Below are 19,383 nucleotides of genomic sequence, written 5' to 3' on the forward strand. Positions count from 1 at the left end.
TCATTGATTTCCATGTATACCAACCCCACTATCACCTCCCCTGGGTTTGCTCCGACAATGTTTATGGTTGGTGAGGAGATTAATGCATCGTGGGACAGCGTTGTACTACTGCTCAGGATATTTTTTTGGGAATGCCTTGAGGGGTTTCCCAAGCATGAGTACTGCCCTCCCTCTCTTCCCCCTCGATGGGTGTTTATGTTTTGTCTCTCTCTGTTGTGCTGACAAGTACCCGAGCTGCTATTCTAACTTTTGTTGTCTGGGCTGCATTTGGAGCTTTATAACAATGCCACCAGTGCAGGCTAAAAAAAGTGGGTAAGTTACAAATGAGTTGGCATTGAAGTTACAGAGTGTTGGTGACAAGGTACTAAGGTGACTAAGGTCTTAGCTGCCAATATATTTTTTAATATGGCTTTGGCTATTGTTTTATACAGAAGTGTACAAGAGAAGATAAGGTTATTCGAATGATGATTTTATAAATGTCTGTCTTACTATTAAGGGACTGTTGTGGCTTTGTGAAAAAGTTTGGGAGGAGGAAATATTACAGTTGCCGAGTCACTCTGGTAGGTATGGAATCTTGCCATTCTTCACAAACCGTTGAGGATAAACCTGCGAAGAATATTGCCCGTTGAGTGCTACAGATCGTTCCTTGGAAGTAAACAAATTTAAAAGCAAGTTGTATTTTGTTTTATTTTTTTCAAATGCAAATATAAGAAAGCAAACCATTACATAGATTTTTCCCTTTCAAGCATCATGGTTTATTTCTTAACAGCTGTTCAATTTGACATTGTGTAGATTACTCAAGACCTGACTTCACTAAATTTAACTCCTTTTCCTGAGTCTGCATTTACTGCCACAGGTTCAATTTATTTCTATGTAGTTTGCTCCTTTCCTTTTTTTAATCCTACCCCAGTTCTTTTATCTTTTTTAACATTCAATAAGTATGTTATGGTTGGTTTTCATTTTTGATTTCAGTTTTCTGGTATTTGTCTTTTCAGCAGTATTAAGCTTAGTAGGGTCCTACTATGTCTGGGCAGTTCAGTTTCTATATCTCATCTCAAAAGAATGATCTCTCTAGTTGCAATAATTTGCTGTACCAACTTTTCTGATAAAGTATCCCATAGGGAACATTGTAAATCTACCAGCTCATTGCATTCCCCAAAACATGTTCCCAAGTTCCCCTATCTTTCCCTTCATATTTCCAAAAGTGTTTGAAGTCTACTTGGGGTATAAAAATACCTATGCAAAAATCCTAAACCTTCTAGATTTTGTTGCATAATTTGGGAGCTATACAGATGTCTTTCCACTGTCCCTTTGTGTGTTGCCTTTCCATTTTCATGTCACAGTCTTTGTGCTTAATTGGGAATGTTTAAGCACATGAAGACTATGCAAGTCAAGATTTAAACTAGTTGGTATGGTGCGCTATGAAGTCTACGCAAGGTTTTATATGAAATTTTACTTAGTGACACTTGGTGTTTTAAATTCAAGATGGCATAGAGAGAGGTATCACATATCAGAAGAAAATGAATGCTAAGTTTTTTTCATAGTTCTTTATATTTGTTCATTGTTGTTAAATTGCTATACACATTTTGAAATAAAAGTTTATTTAAAAGAGCATACAAGTATGGTCCAAGTTAAATATTCATTGATAAACTTGGTTTTTACCATTCATAGGGTTGCAAAGTTTAGTCTCCTGTGTCACTTTTGCCATTTTGTATTATTTTTATTTATTTATTTGCATTTGTTGATCAGGATACGCCAGCTGAGCAGAGTCCATTTTTTGTGGATGCCCAGGGTGAATAGCTCCAAAACTTGGTCTGGTGCAGTTATGTAAGAATATAGTTAAAATAGTTAAATTAGTTAAATATAATGTTTATAGAAATGAAAAAAAGTTTGGAGTAAAGAAATTAGACAAGTGGAAATTTAGGGGAAGGGATGTTTCAGGAATTTTTTGTTGCTTAAGTCCTAGTCTCCCCTCCACACACGCTTACACAAAATTACCAGGGAATGGACATACAGTAGGCTCTGTCATAGTCCACGTTGGCGTGAATGACTTGAGACGTACCTCTCTGGACTATATGAAGACGGACATGATTGAGCTCGCTGATTGTGTCCCAGGCAGGTATGTCCCTAGCTTTAAGCCGCATTCTGCCATCACCCAGGATGATGCCTCAATACAAACAGAAAATGATTGACACTAATAATTGGCTTAGTTTCTGATGTCATTCCAGGGGGATCCAGTACCTGACAGCCTTGGGAAGATATGATTGACAGACCACTATGCTTTGCCAGAGGTGGCATACATCTGTCTCACCTGGGCTTCTGGCAAAGGCTCTTGCCTCCCCTATAGTGCCTTTTTTAGGAAAAGTGATGAGGTTAAAACTACCAACATAAAAATTTCAACAAAACACAAATTAAAGATCATGCTGCTAAATGCTAAGTGTCTTAACAATGACAATGCACTCATTGCAAGCATTCCTAACCCTGGAAAATGCTGACATCTGTACAGTCACAGAAACCTGGTTGAAAGCTGCAGATAGCACCCCAGCCTTACCTGGTTACTCATCTTATCATACATTTAGACCCCAAACTGTGGAGAGTAAAGTCAAAGGAGGTGGAGTTTATATATACATTAGACATGCACACCTTCAGGCTGGTCAGACAGTATGATGCACAAGAGACATTCCAGGTGCAGTTAACCATTGACAAGATCCCTATTCAAATCATAGCTAGCTACCTGCCCCCAAATCTGACTCAAGATGCCCAGTCCACCTATTTGGACCTGTACAAATCTATCAAAATTCAGCCCTTTACCCTGATCCTGGGTGACTTTAAGTTCCCAAACATAGACTGGAAAAACTACTAATGCCAGAACACAGATGCAGAGAGATTCCTTGATTTTTATCAATACAAATACCTTGGAACAGGTAGTTGATTCCCCCACAAGAGGTGATATTGTCTTGGACTTTGTATTAACCAACATTGTAACCACTGCAGCATCCCTATAGTATCATCCTCCCTGGTAAGATCCAGCCACAAAGCGGTCACTTTTAAAGTCACCATCTCCCCCAACCCCCCTCTAGCTAGGATCAGACATAAAAAAACTTCTCCAGAGCTGATTTACAGCTTCCTGAGGGGTGGTATAAACAGCTTCACAGCCCCCTCCTCCTCTGCAGGAACTGGCACCAGTATTCAGTACTATACCAAAAGCACTATACAAGCATTTATATAGATGCAGGGAATCAGGAATACCCCAAAGGACTAAATCATCCTCTACAAGAAATAATTAAACCTGTCTGGTGGACATCTACAATAAATAAACTCTATAACGAAAGGAAAAAAAATTGCTGTCCAAGAACAAAGAGGAGCAGGTGCCCATTTGAAAGCAATGTCTCCTTAGCCTGAACAAGCAAATAAGAGCACTAGTGAAATCCTCCAAAGCAAACTTTGAATCCAAATTGGCCACATCTACTAGAGACAATCATAAGGCCTTCTTCACATATGCCTTTAACCTCAAAGGAAAGATCTGTTCAGAACTGGTGGTCAAGGACACCGCATATACAAATGCCGTAGATATAGCAATCTTGCTGGCAGACAGATTCAATGAAAACATTACCCCTCAGTCCCCCCATCAGTAAATCAGGACATCCCCAGTTCCTGTCCCCTTCCCCTTATATATAGTGAACAGGTCATCATTGCTCTCTCAAAGGCAGTAAGTACAGCCTCCATGGGACCCGATAACATCCCAGGCTGCATCCTACATGAACTCAGGCAGGAACTTGCAGCACCATTAGGCATCCTATTCAACCAAATCCTGAGTAATGGCTTTGTCCCAGCTGAGTGGAGACAGCCACGGTCATCCCTTTACACAAAGGTGGAGCGTCCACCGATCTGGGAAATTATAGCCCCATCGATCTAACTAGCCTGATCTGCAAGGCCATGGAATGGATTATCATGGACCTCATTAACAAGGACATTAGCAACCTCCAAACACTTGATCCCACACAGTTTGGCTTCCTTAAAGGGAAGTCATGTCTGCTAAATTTGGTCGACTTCTTTGAGACAGTCACCAAAGCCATGGATGAGGGGAAGACTGTGCACACTGCCTACCTTTACCTGGCTAAAGCTTTTGACACTATATTCCCCACTCGGGCATAATAGATAAACTCTCTCAACTAGGCATCAATCCATATGTTACCAGATGGGTAGCAAACTGGCTCACTGATAAAACCCATGAAGTCAAAATAGAGGAAGCCACCTCAAGCAGTAGACCCGTAACAAGTGGCGTACCCCAGGGTTTGGTCTTGAGATCTGTTATTTGGGATATACTTTTTTGAGATTCAGGCCAAACCAGTGGGCTATGGCTGGCCAAGTTTGGAGATTACTGCAAGCTGGATGCTGTTATCAGTTCCCCTAGTGATGTGGACATCCTCCAAGAGGGTCTCACTCAGACAAATGACTGGTGCCAGAAACATGGGCGCAAACTGAATACCAGAAAATGCGTCATCACCCCCCTTTGGGGAGAGTGACATCCTCACAAATTATCACATGAATAACAATATCCTATGCAATCAGTCGTGAGGGATTTGGGCACCCAGGTTAATAGCAACCTGACTTTTGACCACCATGTTGCTTCTGCTCTACGGAAAGCCTTCTACATGGCCCACCTCATAAGTAATGGTATCTTGTACAGGGACAAGGAGGTCATAACATCCCTGTATTATTCCTTTATAAGGCCCATTATTGAGTACAACGCCCCTTTCAGCATGTACCTCGCAAAGCACATGCAGCAGCTGGAGAGACCACAGAGGTTCCTCACCAGGAGAATCCAGGGCCTTAAACGTCTACCATATACAGGCTAAAAGCCCTATCCCTCTACTTAGTTTCATACAGACTCCTCAGAGGTAGCATCTGTTTGCCGTACAAGGCAGTCATGGACCACACCTTGATGGGACTGCTGCATATCTGCATGTCAAGCTCCACTCGAGTAACCCACACGCTCGACCTCAACCTGGTCTTTGGCATCAACAAGACTTGTTGGTGGGACAGATCTGTGTCCCGTAGACTCCCCCATCTATGGAATAGGCTCCCTCTCTACATCAAGTAGAGTACCTCTTTATAAGCACAACCTGGATAACTGGATGGGAAACGGAAGATATACCCCTGAGATTCCACCCGTGTCCCTGCTGGACAGGGGCATTGGGTGCTGATTTGTCTAAACATGGGCTAAACTCTTGGCTAGGCTTATAAAGGCCTCAAGGTCAATAGCCTAGTAACTCCTATGATCCTATGACTCTGGAGGCCAGCTCCTCATTTCTGAAAAGTGACATTCCCTCCAAGCGTCTCTGTCCCTCCCACCAAAGCATAAGTGATGGTTTCCCTAGACAACACTAGGTAAATTGCACTTCCCCGTGTACTGATAAAGTCCCCCTGGGAGAGGTAAGCAGGCCTTGTCTCTTCACTCCACTCCTTATCCTGTTTCCCTGTCTCTTCCAGTGCCAGGGATGGTAATTGAACCCTGGTTGCTTAGGCTGTATTGTGTGTTCCATGGAGACTGGCTGTTTTTTTAACTTGCTTTTGTTTAGTGGAATGCTGTCCTTTTACAATCTGAGACCTCCAGTCTTTACACTTGGACATATCTGTCAGAGTATCCTGGCCATCTCATTTTGTCTCAGTTAACTGGTGCGGTTGTTTTTCTCAACAACTGTACTTTGCATGCAGTACCAGTTGCATTTGAGCCAAAAATACTTACTACAAACATTTAATGCATCTGAAGTTCATTCTTTTGCATATAAACTTGTATTTTCTCAGTATCTTCATAGCTAGGATGATCCAGTTTGTCCTTTTCAAGACCTTTAGGACTTGGCCACAGGCTCAAGTCAGTTTAGCATAGAAGACTTTCCCAGGATTCAGCTCTTTCCCTTTTATTCAAATGTGCTGCTTCCTTTTCTTTACAGTCTTGTGTTGCCTCTGTTGAGATCATAGTGGAAATGCCCTGAGGCTTCGATTGTGATTTTAGATGATTTTTGGTATGCCGTCTGCCTATTTTTTTTTTTTTTTTTTTTGTGCTTGCCAGCAATAATCCTTTATTTTTATGTTGTATGTTTACATTTTCTTTTTGTTGACTTTTTTATATAGCTCCTCCAATTCCTACCTTCCCTTAAACCTCATTCCTCCAGAACACTATTCTGCATGTATTGTTCCCACATTTCCCATTTTTTCTGTAATTTGTTCTTACCTTTTTTTGTTGAATTAATCTATTCTGACCATTTGTCATCCTCTGTAAGCTGTGGCTCCTTCCATATATTGCCACCCACTTTGTGTGCTCTGTTTAGGTCTGTTGTAGTTGGTGTTTTTGCAGGTTGCTGTTTCTGATTATGTGCATAATGTTTTTGAATAGTATATAATCCATCAGAAAAAAAGAATGCAATATAGTATATAATCCATCAGAAAAAAAGAATGCAATAGGTCTGGTCACAAAGTGCCAGCTCAGAGCAAGCATATCTTGTGCATAGCATGTTTGGGACCACAAGCTTTGCATTCAAGCTGTGATATTTGTAAGACTTTCAACAGCAGAATGCTAGGAGATGGAAAGCACAAGATGGCATTAAAATCTGTTGTTCACAGATTAAGATTATTGAGAGGCAGATTGTCTCTGTTCCTTATAGTCTCAGGAGAGAGAACTGGTTGGATTTACAGAAGACCAAGTTCAAGGAAACATACAATAAATGATGCTGATAGACCCATTCTTCTGTAATTTTTCTCTCTGGTGCCAGCCAAGAGATAAAAGGCTAGAGGTCAGTGTGTCTTCATTGAATGTCTCTGTAGTTTGTAAGCCTTTGGTTGTGAATGAAGATTGGTCAGGGCTTTTAGCATAGGAGCTAGTTTATTTCCTTTGATAGTAGAACTAGGCAGAATGTCCTGCTGTAGGTCTCTCCATTCTAGTAGGTCTGAATCTTCAGTTTGTAGTCACTCTGTTACAGTGTAATGCCCATGATAAGGCGAGCACTGGAAGCTCTACTGGTTCTAACAGCATTGATGTTAGTGAAATGAAACCAGTATTGACTGTCACCAGTGCCAATGTGGCTGTACATATTGATGCCAAAGCATCAGTCCTCGTAGACAGCCAGAGGCGAGCTGGTGGCAGTGCCTGTACTGACCCTCTTGATTCCAAGGGCATAAAAGCTGAAGACTAAAACAGCAGTGAGGGAGCTGGTACCTGTGCTTACCTCAACTCTTCAGACCTGATACTTTATCCCAAGAAAGCACACAAGCACACAGAACCAATGGAGTGTACACCAACATAAAAGATGCAGATGGCAAAGGCCACAGCAGAGGAAAGAAGGGGTGCGACCCCAAAAATATTCACCAGAGGTGACGACGTACCTGTTGACACCAGCTAAGCCCTTTGATGCTCTGCTGTCGCAAAGGAATTGGCACCAAAACTGGGGTCCGTGAAGAAGGGGAAAGATCTGGGAAAAAAAGCAGAATTAATATCTCCTCTAAGACTTAAAGGGAGAAGAAATTAAGACCTGCTTTTACCTGCACCTGTAAAAGAACATCCTTCATTTTTTTTTAATAGTGGAAGTTCAATGCAGCATCTTGTCCATTTCATTAGAAAGCTTACACTGCATCTGGGAGTCTGTATGGAGATATGATAAAATCAGCAAGCAAAGAAGAGTAGTATTGGAAGTGAATTCATCCTCAAGTCTTGGTTGAGTACCTTCACGAGGTGGACCCTGTTTTTTAACAAAATCTCACCAAGATGACCCTGATATAGACTGCATTTTGTATAGCATATGTCGTGGACAGATTCCATCCATCCACAACCCCTTTTTCCCATTTTTTGCACATGGGGTTGGGATGCCACTTCAACAGTGACAATCCTCTAGAGCCAAGGTTTACACCACCATGTGGCTAGCCCTGCCACAGATCATGGACAGAAGTAGATTCAAAAATTAAAAGACAGCTGGGTGCACAAATCTCAGGATAAAAAAAGTACCCAATCCTGGTAGACTCACTGGTTCCAGGACTGAAAAAACATGACAGTGTAGAATTCTCAAGATATGGTAACATTTCTATAATAGGGTTAAGCCAGGCTCAGGGGGAGAATACTCCCCCCATTGTACTGGGAAATAGTAGTCCACATAAACCACAAAAATTGACAAGCCAAAAAGAGCCATAAAGATGATAGGGTAGATTTCAGAGTATAAGAAATATTATTGCTATTATGCAGGAAGTCCAGAGTCTCTGGATAGAGGATATTCAAAAACATTGAGAGAGAAATTAGAGGAAAGAAAAATACTTGCACAAGAAAAACAGTTAAAAGCTTCAAATATGGATTTGTGTTCATTAATGCAACAGATTTGTGGAAAATGTTATGTAAACCAAGAAACCTTGGGCCAAAAGACTCCAAAGATATTCAAAGAGAAATACGGGCAAAGACACCCAGATTTGGAAAATTTCACTATAGAAAAAATAAGATCACAAAGGGGAAAGTAGAAGAGAAGATTATTAAATTAGAAGTAAAAAAAAATAGAATATCTATGAAGTGAAGGAGTGTAGAAAGCCTAACAAAGATTATGTTGCAGCATGATGGAACAATGAGTCCCCAAAGTAATGAGGAACAGGTGGAGCAGGAGATAGCTGAAGAAGAAATGTGGGCATGGGAAAGAAAGTGATTTAATATGGTGCAATATTCATGCAAAGGAGAAAGCAAAACTAATCAATACAAAAAAGCAGCACCAAAATTTGTAGAGAAATATAGGCAAAGGCATCCGGCTGCGGAAAATTTTACAATAAAAAAAAAAAAGAAAACAAAGGAGGGGATGTAGAACAGAGGATTAGTAATGGAAAAGTTAAAGAAATAGAAACTGCAGCTGTGGGTTACCTGTGAAGTGAAGGATTCAGTATAGAAAATCCAACTCTGGTAACATCACAGCATGATAGATTAGAGTCCCTAAATTAAAGAAAAACACAGGAAACAGGAAACATCTGATTAGTTGCCACATGAAGATCCTGTGGAGCCTTCAGTAGGAAACCAGTACAAACGTTTAGTTGGAGTTGTCCTGCAAAGGAAGGAACAGGAAACTGTGGCAACTCTTAACAGTCAGTGCTATGAAGTGATAGGCCATTCAGTTTCCATATGAAAGAGCAATGGATGACGCAGGATATAGCTGAAGAGAATGTCACAGAAAGATGTTCTTTAACTTTCTGTAGAATGCCCGCAGGAAATGGAGAACTAAGAATGTGCCCTCAGTTTAGAAGAAAAATTAACTAAGGGAAGAGTTTTTTGATTTTAATAGAAATGGATAGACATATTAAGAGCGATTAAAAGAAATAGATTACAGAAAAGTAGACACATGATGGTCAAAGGCTAGATTGCTATTTATGTGTTTCCCTAAGTCCCTGACTACTGGGTCAACTCTTAAGAGGTGTGTTGTCAATATGATGGTTACCAGGGATGGATGACTTCCCAAAGGATACTATTATGCATTTCTTAATATTTAGTTTTGGTCCATGGGTCTGACACCAGTTAATTGTCTGTGTCAGCCCCTCCTGGAGAACATTTGTGTCAGTGTGAGATTCAATGTCCGCTCCTAATTTGCAGTCCTCTACAAATTTAGTCCACCAGAGACCACTGACATTAGCCTTGATGTCTGAGAAGTAAGTGCCAAAAAGGAGCAGTCCAAGGACTGATCCCTGAGGGACTCCACTTGTGACTGGCCTCTTTGTAGAGGTGGACTCCCCAATTCTAACTTCCTGGGTCCTGTCTGTGAGCCCGTTGGCTATCCACCGGGTGACATGTGGGTTTGTACCTAACCTCCTGAGTTCGTCAACAATGCCCAAGAGAGGTATTGTGTCAAATGCCTTAGCCAGGTCAAGGTAGGCAGTGTGAATGATTTTGCCCTCATCCATTGCTTTGATGACCTTCTCAAAGAAGCTCACCAGGTTGAGTAGGCATGACCTGCCCATGACGAAACCAAACTGAGTTGGGTCCATTGTCTGGAAGTTTACTATATCTCTGTTGATCATTTCCATGATAATTCTTTACATGGGTTTACATATAAGACTAGTGAGACTTGGAGACTTATGGGTCTGTAGTTTATAGGGTCTGTAGATGGCCCACCTTTGTGCAGAGGGATGACAGTTGCCTTTCTCCATTCATGAGGCATGAAGCATGTTTGGAGGCTACAGTTAAATATTAATTCCAGAGGCCCTGATAGGTCATGTTTCATGCTATTTAGAAGGCGTCTGGGATATTGTCTGGGCCCACTGATGTTGTGTTTGTGGTCTTAGAGCATTAAGGACATGTTCCCTAGTGGTAGTAGGTTGAGTTATATTTGATTTCCTGAGCGAAGGTTGAGGGGGAGGGAGGAGTAAAGTTGGAGCTGAATTTATCAACCAGGAGGTTTGCTATATCTTTTGGCTCAATATAGGTAGCCCCATTTACAATGAGCTCTGCACACAATTGTGTATTTCCTTTGAGGTTGCAGACATAGCTAACGAATGCTTTGTGGTTGTCCTTGGTCTGGGATGCCAAACTTAACTCAAATTTGGCTTTGGTAGACTTTATTTGTCCTCTGAGTTGTTTGTTTAGTTTGAGAGTGCTTTTATCCTTCTGGGTGCTGCACCTCCTAATTATTGCCATGATTTTCTTCCTCCTGTTATACATCTGATTGATTTTGTGATTCTACCAGAGTGGCTTGTTTTTTGAGGTAGTTCTGTACTTCTTTCTGGTGGGTACAGCTGCCTCTATGCAGCTATTAACATGCTTGTACAGGGTATCTGTGAGCAGTTCTGGACAGACAGAAGTATTCTCAGGGTTTATAGGGGCTTGAAAGTTTGCCAGGTTCTCACTTTATAGCAGGAGGTTAGCGTTAGACTAGTTCCTGAATATTCCCGGTTGAGCTGGGGATCCATTTTATTTATTTATTTATTTGTTTAAATTTGTTGACCGGGAGTGTCCGACTGGATGTAGGTCCATTTTCAACGGAGGCTCGGGGAGAAAAGCTCCACAGTAAAATAGACAGTAGTTACATTGGATTACATAGCGATTAACAATTTAACATAGCAATTACTTACAACATATTTACAGATGAAGAACATAGTACATCAGTAGACAAGTAGAATCTTTACCTGTGAAGTACATAACAGACATTAACAAATGTTACAATGAGAAGTTCCTGCTGTATAATAAGTACTAGGCTTATGAGCATCTGAGCTTGCTATAATCAAGGTAGTTAGTGGAGTGGAAACCACTGTTGGAAGCGGTGGATGATATGAGTGGGAGTTGCAAGGGCATAGCCAGCATGTTTTTAGGTGCGTTTTTAGTAAAGTTTTGAAGTGGGTGCATGATGGTACGGAGGTAATTGTGGGTGGGAGTGAGTTCCATAATTTGGCTATGGCGCAAGAGAATAGTGCTTCACCAGCAGAGTTATTGGCTTTAGTGATCTGCAAGTGATTTTTGATGCTGGAGTGGTCTGGTGGTGCGATAGGGTTGGAGTAGATTCTGGAGGGATAGGACATTTAGTGGATGGTTTGCTAGTTTGTGGGCGAGAGAGAGTTGATGCCACTGAAGGAGGTGAGGGAGTTCAAGCCAGCTCAGTTCAGCAAGTGAGAGACAGTGGTGACAGTAGGATGCCCCTGTGGCGAATTTGGCGATTTTGTTGTAGCAGGTCTCTAGCTTGTTTAGATCACATTGCCTTAGGTTGCTATATATTGGAGAGGCATAAAATAGGGTGGAGATAAGGTGGGAATTTGCTATTGAAATCTTTGCTGCTTTGGTGAGAAATTGCTTATTTCTGTATAACGCTCCTAGTTTTTTGTGGACTTTTTTATGGTCATGGATATGTGAATGTCAAATTTTAGTTTATTTCCACTCCTAGCAATTTGGTGTGTTCAGTTGGGTATATAGTGGTGTTGTCTTTTGCTGTGAAGTTAAAGTGAGATTTTATTTTTACTTCAAAGGAAACCATTTTGTGGTCTGACCTAACTGGGGAAGGCATTGCAGCAGGGGGTGTGCAGCACTCTCTCATATTAGTGAGGACCAGATCTAGTGTGGTTGTACCCTTGGTTGGTGTATTGACCATCTGGTCCAGGGCATTTGTGTTTACAAAATCCAGGAATATCTGTGCATGTATGTTTGATGTCATATAGGATTCACAGTTAATAGTGAGGTAATTAAAGCCACCCATGAATATGGGATTGGGTTGGATGGTTGGTGTCTCTTAAAAAGTTTAAATGATTGGTATAGGTTTCCTGGGTCATAGAGGGGGACCTATAGCTTGCAAGCAAGTGGTATTAGATTTTACCTAGGGTGATGTATAATGTTTGCAACTGGGAGTGTGTCAGTATAGTTTGTGATGTAAAATGCTTGCAGCTAGGATTTTTTCGGTGTGGTTCATTTTCATTTATATAAATGAAAATTTCTGGGCTTAACTGCTGCAAATATCACATTGCTTACACACTGTTTCACTGCAGCTGCTTATTTCCCTAACGGACTGATGACTACCAACTACACCTGAACCCAAAGGCATTCTGAAATTTTTGTGGCAGTGTACTTATCCTGCCCTCCAAATCCATATTTGGAATCTATAGTCTTTCATAATTTGTGACTAAGGTTATAACAACCTCTAAAATAAATTACTGTGGCTTGCATACCTAGCGAGGATGAAAGCGCTTGCCCCCCCCCCTTCCCCCTACTGGCCTGACACACTCTTCCCCCACCTAAACGCTATCTTGGCAGCCAGTTTTAGACTTTGGGCATAAACAACTGCAAAAGCTAAACTTAAAGATGACAAAAACAAAAAAAAAAGAGAAAGATAAATAATAAGACAGGAAATCCACTTTGGGTATTGGCACTAACAGCGTTCTACTGATTGGTTCTTAAGGAAGATACCACAAGAGCCTGGATCTTCCTGTTCCATTCCTCCTCGCTACGCTCTGGCTCACTCCACTCCCCTACCATACCCCTATTCCCAACCCTCCTTTCCTTGAATTTATACCCTATCTAAACTAACCACACACCCCTCGTGAGTTCCATCTTCCTCCTCCACACCTGTCATAATTCACTTCCTCTATTTCTATAAACCTCTTCTCACATTTTTGACCCAACCATTTCTCCCCACTTTACCTCATTCTCTCGGAGTGCATTCACTCTTACCTGTCAGTCACTTCTATACTCCTTTCCCCTCAATATTATAACTCCTTCCTCCTATCTTATCTGCACCTATTTATAACTTTTCCGTCACTCTTTCCCTCCCCTAATAATTCCCCTTTAGTAGTCCACTCCTTTATCTTATTCTACTTCTCTTTCCACCCTTCCCTTAACCTTATAGCATGCTTCTACTCCTCCTAAACTCCCTCTTCCTTCATACTCTCACTGTCTCCACTTCCTATCACTACCGTCTAATAAAAACGTGTCTATAATATCACTGAACATTTAACTCTTCTTTCGGCTTTTCCCAGTTAGGGGTCACCACAGAAGATGACCTATCCGCTCATGATTGGCAGTGGAGTTTTACGGTATCGAGTTGCTAGCCAGGCACCCAACCTTCCACAGAAAGCGCACACACTCACACCTAGGACCAATTTAAAGTGTCCAATCCACCTACAGCATGTCTTTGGTATGTGGGAGGAAACCGGAGCACCTGGAGGAAACCCAAGCAAACACAGGGAGGACATGCAGACTCCACACAGAAGGCACCCCAGCCGAGGATCGAACCGGAGAATCTCTTGCTGTGAGGCAGCAATGCTAACCGCTGCACCACCGTGGCCGCCCATAATATCACTGAACATAAAAAAGTATAATGAATAACATCACTTCCCTTTACTCCTGGATCTTTCTCCACACCTCTGATATCCTCACCATCTTTGAAACCTGGATTCAACCTCACATCGACTCTGAAATCCTGATCCCCAGTTACAATATCATCTACCAGGTCAGGCTTAACAAAGAGGAGGAGGTGTAGCTATCCTATACTCTGCAGAACTTTCTCTATCCTTCGCAGCCCACTCCTCCTAGTTTTCACCTCGCAGAAATCCTCATTGTAAACTAATCAACCACAAAAATCTTGCCATCGCAGCCATCTACATTCCACCTGGCAGCAACAGCCCTACTCTTGAGCGCGTTCTCTCCTGGATCTCCTGAAACTATCTCTTAGGAGACCATTATCCTGGGTGACGTTAACATTGACTGGAATGTAGTTACCACCTCCTCTCCAAATACTAGCATTAAATGCCTATGGCTTCTTCCAACTAATCTCTTCTTCCACACATCTTAATAAACACTCCAGTATGGGCACCACACTTGATTGGATCTTTACTTCTAACCCAAACCACTACCACAGTGCAACCACTCTGCCTGATACCCTTAGTGATCATCTTCCCACCTATGTTAAAAGACACTCCCCCTCCCCCCCAATTGTACAAAGCCCACCTATATATAGACTGTCGCAATCTCACTAACTTTAACCCTGATACTTTCAACAATCTGCTGTCCTCAATAAAGTGGCCCTTTCTCCATGAGTTCCCACTCGATGATGCCATCTGCAGTTTCAACATTTTTCGCAACACACTGAACTCCTTGGCCCCCAGCAGAAAAATTAGAATTAAATTCAACTTTGCTCCATACAACCCACTCATACCCAATGCTCAAGAGAGATGGTGCCTGGGAAAAACTGGAAAAAAACTCCCCAAGATCTCCTACTTATCTCCAAACATACAGGGAACTCAGAAATCTTACCAAAAGGCAGGTCAAACTCGATAAAAAAAAAGTTTTCTACCAAAAGCCACTAAATAATCCCCACTCCAACCCCAAACAATTTTGGCACACCATCAATAAACTCCTACATCCTGGCAGTCCTCCTACTCCTAAACCCTGTCCCAATAGATCTGCCTTGGATACAGCAACCTTTCTAAATGCCTTCTTCATTGACTCCAGTCAAAATCTGACAACAAAAGACAATAAAACCCACCAAACTACCAATCCCACTCCTTCCACCCTCACTCACCCTTTCTTTATTAAGCCCTTCCCTAAAACTTGTATTGGATCACTTCTCAACAAATATAAACCATGCTCACCTTTTGCTGACAACCTTCCACCACTTTTTTTGTAAAACTTGCTGCCAAATCTATTGCCTATCCTGTCTCTATTTAAATCAGTAGATCTCTCCAAGAATGCATAGTTCCAGAAATCTGGAAAAAAAAATTCCTGTGCCTTTACCCCTTCAGAAAGGTGGGACCTCTTCTGACCACACTAATTTCAAACCTATTGCTATATTATCCCCTATCTAAAATACTGGAAAAATGCATTCATAAGCAGCTCCTTGATCATCTTGTACAGGAAAACCTCTTAACCCCTACCCAGCATGGTTTTATCCCCCATCATAGCACATCCACAGCACTAATTTCTTTCACTAAAACCATTGTAAGATCTCATGACAATAATAAGCTAGGTTCCTGTCTTTTTCTTGACCTCTCTAAAGCCGTTGATACATTCTCTCCCAAACTTTGTCTATTAAAACGTTCTAACCTTAATATCTACAACTCCACACTTCAGTGTTTTCTCCAGCTACCTTTCCAATAGATTTCAATCAGTCAGATGACTCTGCTACCTCCCCATTCCTCCCTGTTCAAACTGAGGTTCCTTAGGGTTCCATTCTTGGACCCTTGCTTTTTAACATTTTGTCTAATAACCTCTACACATCCTGCCCTCACTCCGTTTTAATACAATATGCAGATGACTCTACAATTTATATCCTATTCTGACAATCTCACCCACCTCCTTACCCAAGAATCTCTCCTCTCAGTGGAACAATGGCTAACCAGTAATCAACTCCTACTCGACCCTAAGAAAACTAACTTCTACTCTTCCTCCTAAAGTCTTTACAACAAGACAAAAATACCTTCACTGTGTTTTCCATAAATAACGCAATTGTCTCTTGAACCTCATACAAAACTACTTGGAGTAGCTATCGATGACCAACTAAAATTTGATATTTACATTCAACAGCCTATTAAAAAGACCCACCAAAAACTAGGGATGTGATACAGGCACAAATATGTCATTGTTCTCTAGCTCAGCCTTCCTACTGAAGCAGGGAAGTTAAAAGAAAGAGTTTTAACAGGTAGAGTTAAAGATGCCATAATTATTAAATTTTTTCCCAGTGTGCAAATTAAGTTTTAGTAAGAATATTATTTTCAGTAGACTCTCTTTGTATTCATTCTTTGGAACTTTGAGTAATCGTCAAGGTCTGTAGTTTGTCAAATCTATTCTCTAATTAAGCAATAACCCACGTCTGGGTGTGGGTAATGCTAGATTTACCCAAGGTTGGTGTGGTTTGGTCACGAGGGCGAAGCCCGAGTGGCCAAACAGACAACTGTGGGTAAATCTAGCATTGCCCACACCCAGATGTGGGTTATTGCTATTATACAATGACAATATTTAAGAAGAAAAAAATACTTACTTTTCTTAAATAATGTCTTGTATAATACCTCCGAGGTGCCCTTCAGCTGTTTTCTGCTATCCTGTGGCTTTTTCTGATGTACATCAGAGCTGTGTAGAGGAAGCAATGGAGAATGGAAGACCTCCGTTGCTTTTTTTTTTTTTTTTTTTTTTTTTTTCTTTTAATTAAAAATGAAAAAAAAAAAAAAAGAAATCTGGAGAAGTTTAATTTAGGGAGAGCCAGGACAGACAAAAATAAAACGATAATCAGGTATGTTTCTTTAATTTTGAAGAGCTTACCTGATTATCATTTTATTTTTGTCAGTGCTATCTCCCTCGTTTGTTTTTTGTCTCCCGGTTTCTTTTTTTAGTTAATTTTCTTTTTTTTTTTTTTTTTTTTTTTTTTTTTTAATAAAATTACGAGACTTACTAATGGGAAAAAATCTGGGCAACCGGACCTTTTTCTCGTTCTTATAGTCTTCGATTTTCAATGGGCACGCTGGTTGGGCTGGCCAGTCAGCATGCTCATTTTATAATATTAATGGCCACTCATTGTATAATGTAGCAATAACACTTTGCTGGGAGTGGGTAATGCTGGATTTACCCATAGTTGGAGTGGTTTGGTCTGCTTAGCAAACTGATTGCCCTGAATATTGTTGTCTATTTGCTTGTGAACTAAGCTTCTTATTCCTGTGTTTCCTGTGATGACAAAGTAAAAGAATTTTTTTCATATAGCCTTTTCTTAATTAGCAGTGCAGTCAACATGTTTACTGTTTAACCCCACATATTGGACTTTAGCAGTATACATTTGAGCTGCACTTCTCCAGGTTCTCTTACTTCTTAACTTTGTCCGCCTCCTTGAGAACATTTTGCACATATTTCATTTGTGTCTTAACCTTTAAAGTAAACGTCAGTCCTCCCCTCCTCTTCCTTTTAGTCATGATAATTGACCACACAAGACTGGTTGTGGGGTGTAGGAGAACAGAGCCCTGATTATGACACTGGTGTCATATACTTAACTAGCGAGTTGGGTGCCAGAGGAGAGAGTTAGGGAAGTGGAGTGAAGCAGCTCATAGTTTCTAGTTTCATGTGAGCGGAAGATGGTGAGTATCCACCATTGCAGAACCTACTCCTGGTGGAAATAGAAATATGTCAAAGTTCACTGTAAGTTTTACAGCTCACACTGTGTTGACCCAGAAGCTACCTATGGCTAAAAGTACACTAATGTGTGCACTGGATGGCCTAGGAGAGGTAACACTGACCTAGGGGAAGATAGGTAATTTTCCATTCCCAGACTCCAGGCACATTGATCTTCCTTGGGTTGCTATAGCCTCCAGATGGTAGAGGTGATAAGGATTGTAAGGTGGTGGAGTATTGAAGGAGGTGATGATGCAGTGAGGAGAGGGAGACAAAAATCTGAAAGCTAAAGTGAATAACCATTTAATTTGTTGTGTGTCTGCTCTTTATTCTTGACTTTTTTGAATGGAAATATAACATTAATTGCATTTTGTAATATACTGTTTGACTGTGTCACATAGCTGTTGCCAGAAATAGTTTGTATGCATTGCTGTAATGTACTATACATTTGTTTTCTGAATAGGTTATTGCAGTGTCATCGGAGGTTCCAAAGAAAATCAAAAATGCTTTAAAGAATGCCGAAGATTCTAAGGCCTCTCTAAGTTTGCTGCTTGAGAAAGAGACTGACCTTTCAGAGGCTGTTAGTAGGCACTTGGTAATGGCTCAACCATGGATGGATGAGTTGAATGTGTGGATCGATCAGATTGAAGAAACTGAACGGCATCTTTCTTATCTGAAGTGGATTTCGCAGACAGAGGAGCTGAGGTGAAATCTCATTAAAAAGTGCATTTTTTTGTATAATGTATCTGTTTTCCTATTTCTATGTGTGTGCCCGCTTACTTATAAATGTGTTTGTGTGCATTTATGAGTCTGTTATCAAACAGTGAACATTTACAGTACCGAACAACCAAAAAAATAATCATTTTAGATAGAATCTAAAATGATGGAAAATAACAAAAATTGTCAGTTTTTGCAGGGGAACAACCCCCCCCCCCATACCCCCTGCTGATTATGTATACCAGCTTTGAAGTCCCACAACAGCAAGGTAAGCGGCAAATTCCCTTAACCTGTTGTACCGCAATCCCATACAAAAGGCTAACTGCAAAAACTCCATTGAAAACAATGTTCGATCATATGAGCATGTTGCTGTTATTCACAGCCTGAAAAAGTGTTCGCTGATATGAGTGTTGAATGCAGCCATGTGTATATATTGAGGGTGTGGATATGAAATCTATTATATGTGTGTGTGTACATATGCATCGATAGCAAAATACAGAAACACAGCCTACAGAAACTTGAAATACTGAAGACAAAATATCCCTTCCTGTGTGTAATGAAAAATAGGTGTGTTGACCCTAACAGTGTTGAAATAACTATGTTTTGCAAGTGGACAAATCCTCCTTTCTCTCATGGGAAGGCTTTGCCCCCAGCAACCTCTTTATATGTACTTACTCCTTAGTTTTATAGCAGTGGGGGTGAGGGGCAAGTGCTACATATACAAGCACAGTCATACCCCACAAAATAGCTATTACACGGGAACACACTCGGAGTACTGATAACTGGTATTAACTACATAGAACTGGACTTGATTTGGTTTTCTTGTATTGCTCATGTTGTATTTAATTTTTCATTTCCAGTTTTTGACGCTTGTCACGCATCTTAAAAAATGCAGATGACAGATGACATCCCCCTCTCTTCCACAAACGAAGTTGCCACCAAGACTCCCTAGGAGAGGTGAGTGGGCCCTGCCCCTCCCCTCCTCCCTGCCAGGCTGCTCCAGTGCTTTGGCCACTAATAGAACTACTTTTGCCAAAATCCCAGTAGGGATCTATTACTCTGTACCACAGTGCCAGGGTTGTGCA

At 41.0% G+C, this 19,383-nt stretch overlaps 1 protein-coding gene across 1 annotated transcript in view; it reads left to right on the forward strand.

Annotated features, from left to right (window-relative positions):
- RINT1 (RAD50 interactor 1) overlaps positions 1–19,383 on the forward strand; it is a 625,783-nt gene that overhangs the window by 18,657 nt on the left and 587,743 nt on the right. Inside the window, exon 2 of the mRNA XM_044088530.1 lies at positions 18,045–18,286. Coding sequence (XP_043944465.1) covers positions 18,045–18,286 — 242 coding nt within the window. The remainder of the gene's footprint in view (positions 1–18,044; positions 18,287–19,383) is intronic.

This window comes from Protopterus annectens, chromosome 11.part0 (genome assembly GCF_019279795.1).
Source record: "Protopterus annectens isolate FY-2018-M chromosome 11.part0, PAN1.0, whole genome shotgun sequence".
Taxonomy (NCBI): domain Eukaryota; kingdom Metazoa; phylum Chordata; order Ceratodontiformes; family Protopteridae; genus Protopterus; species Protopterus annectens.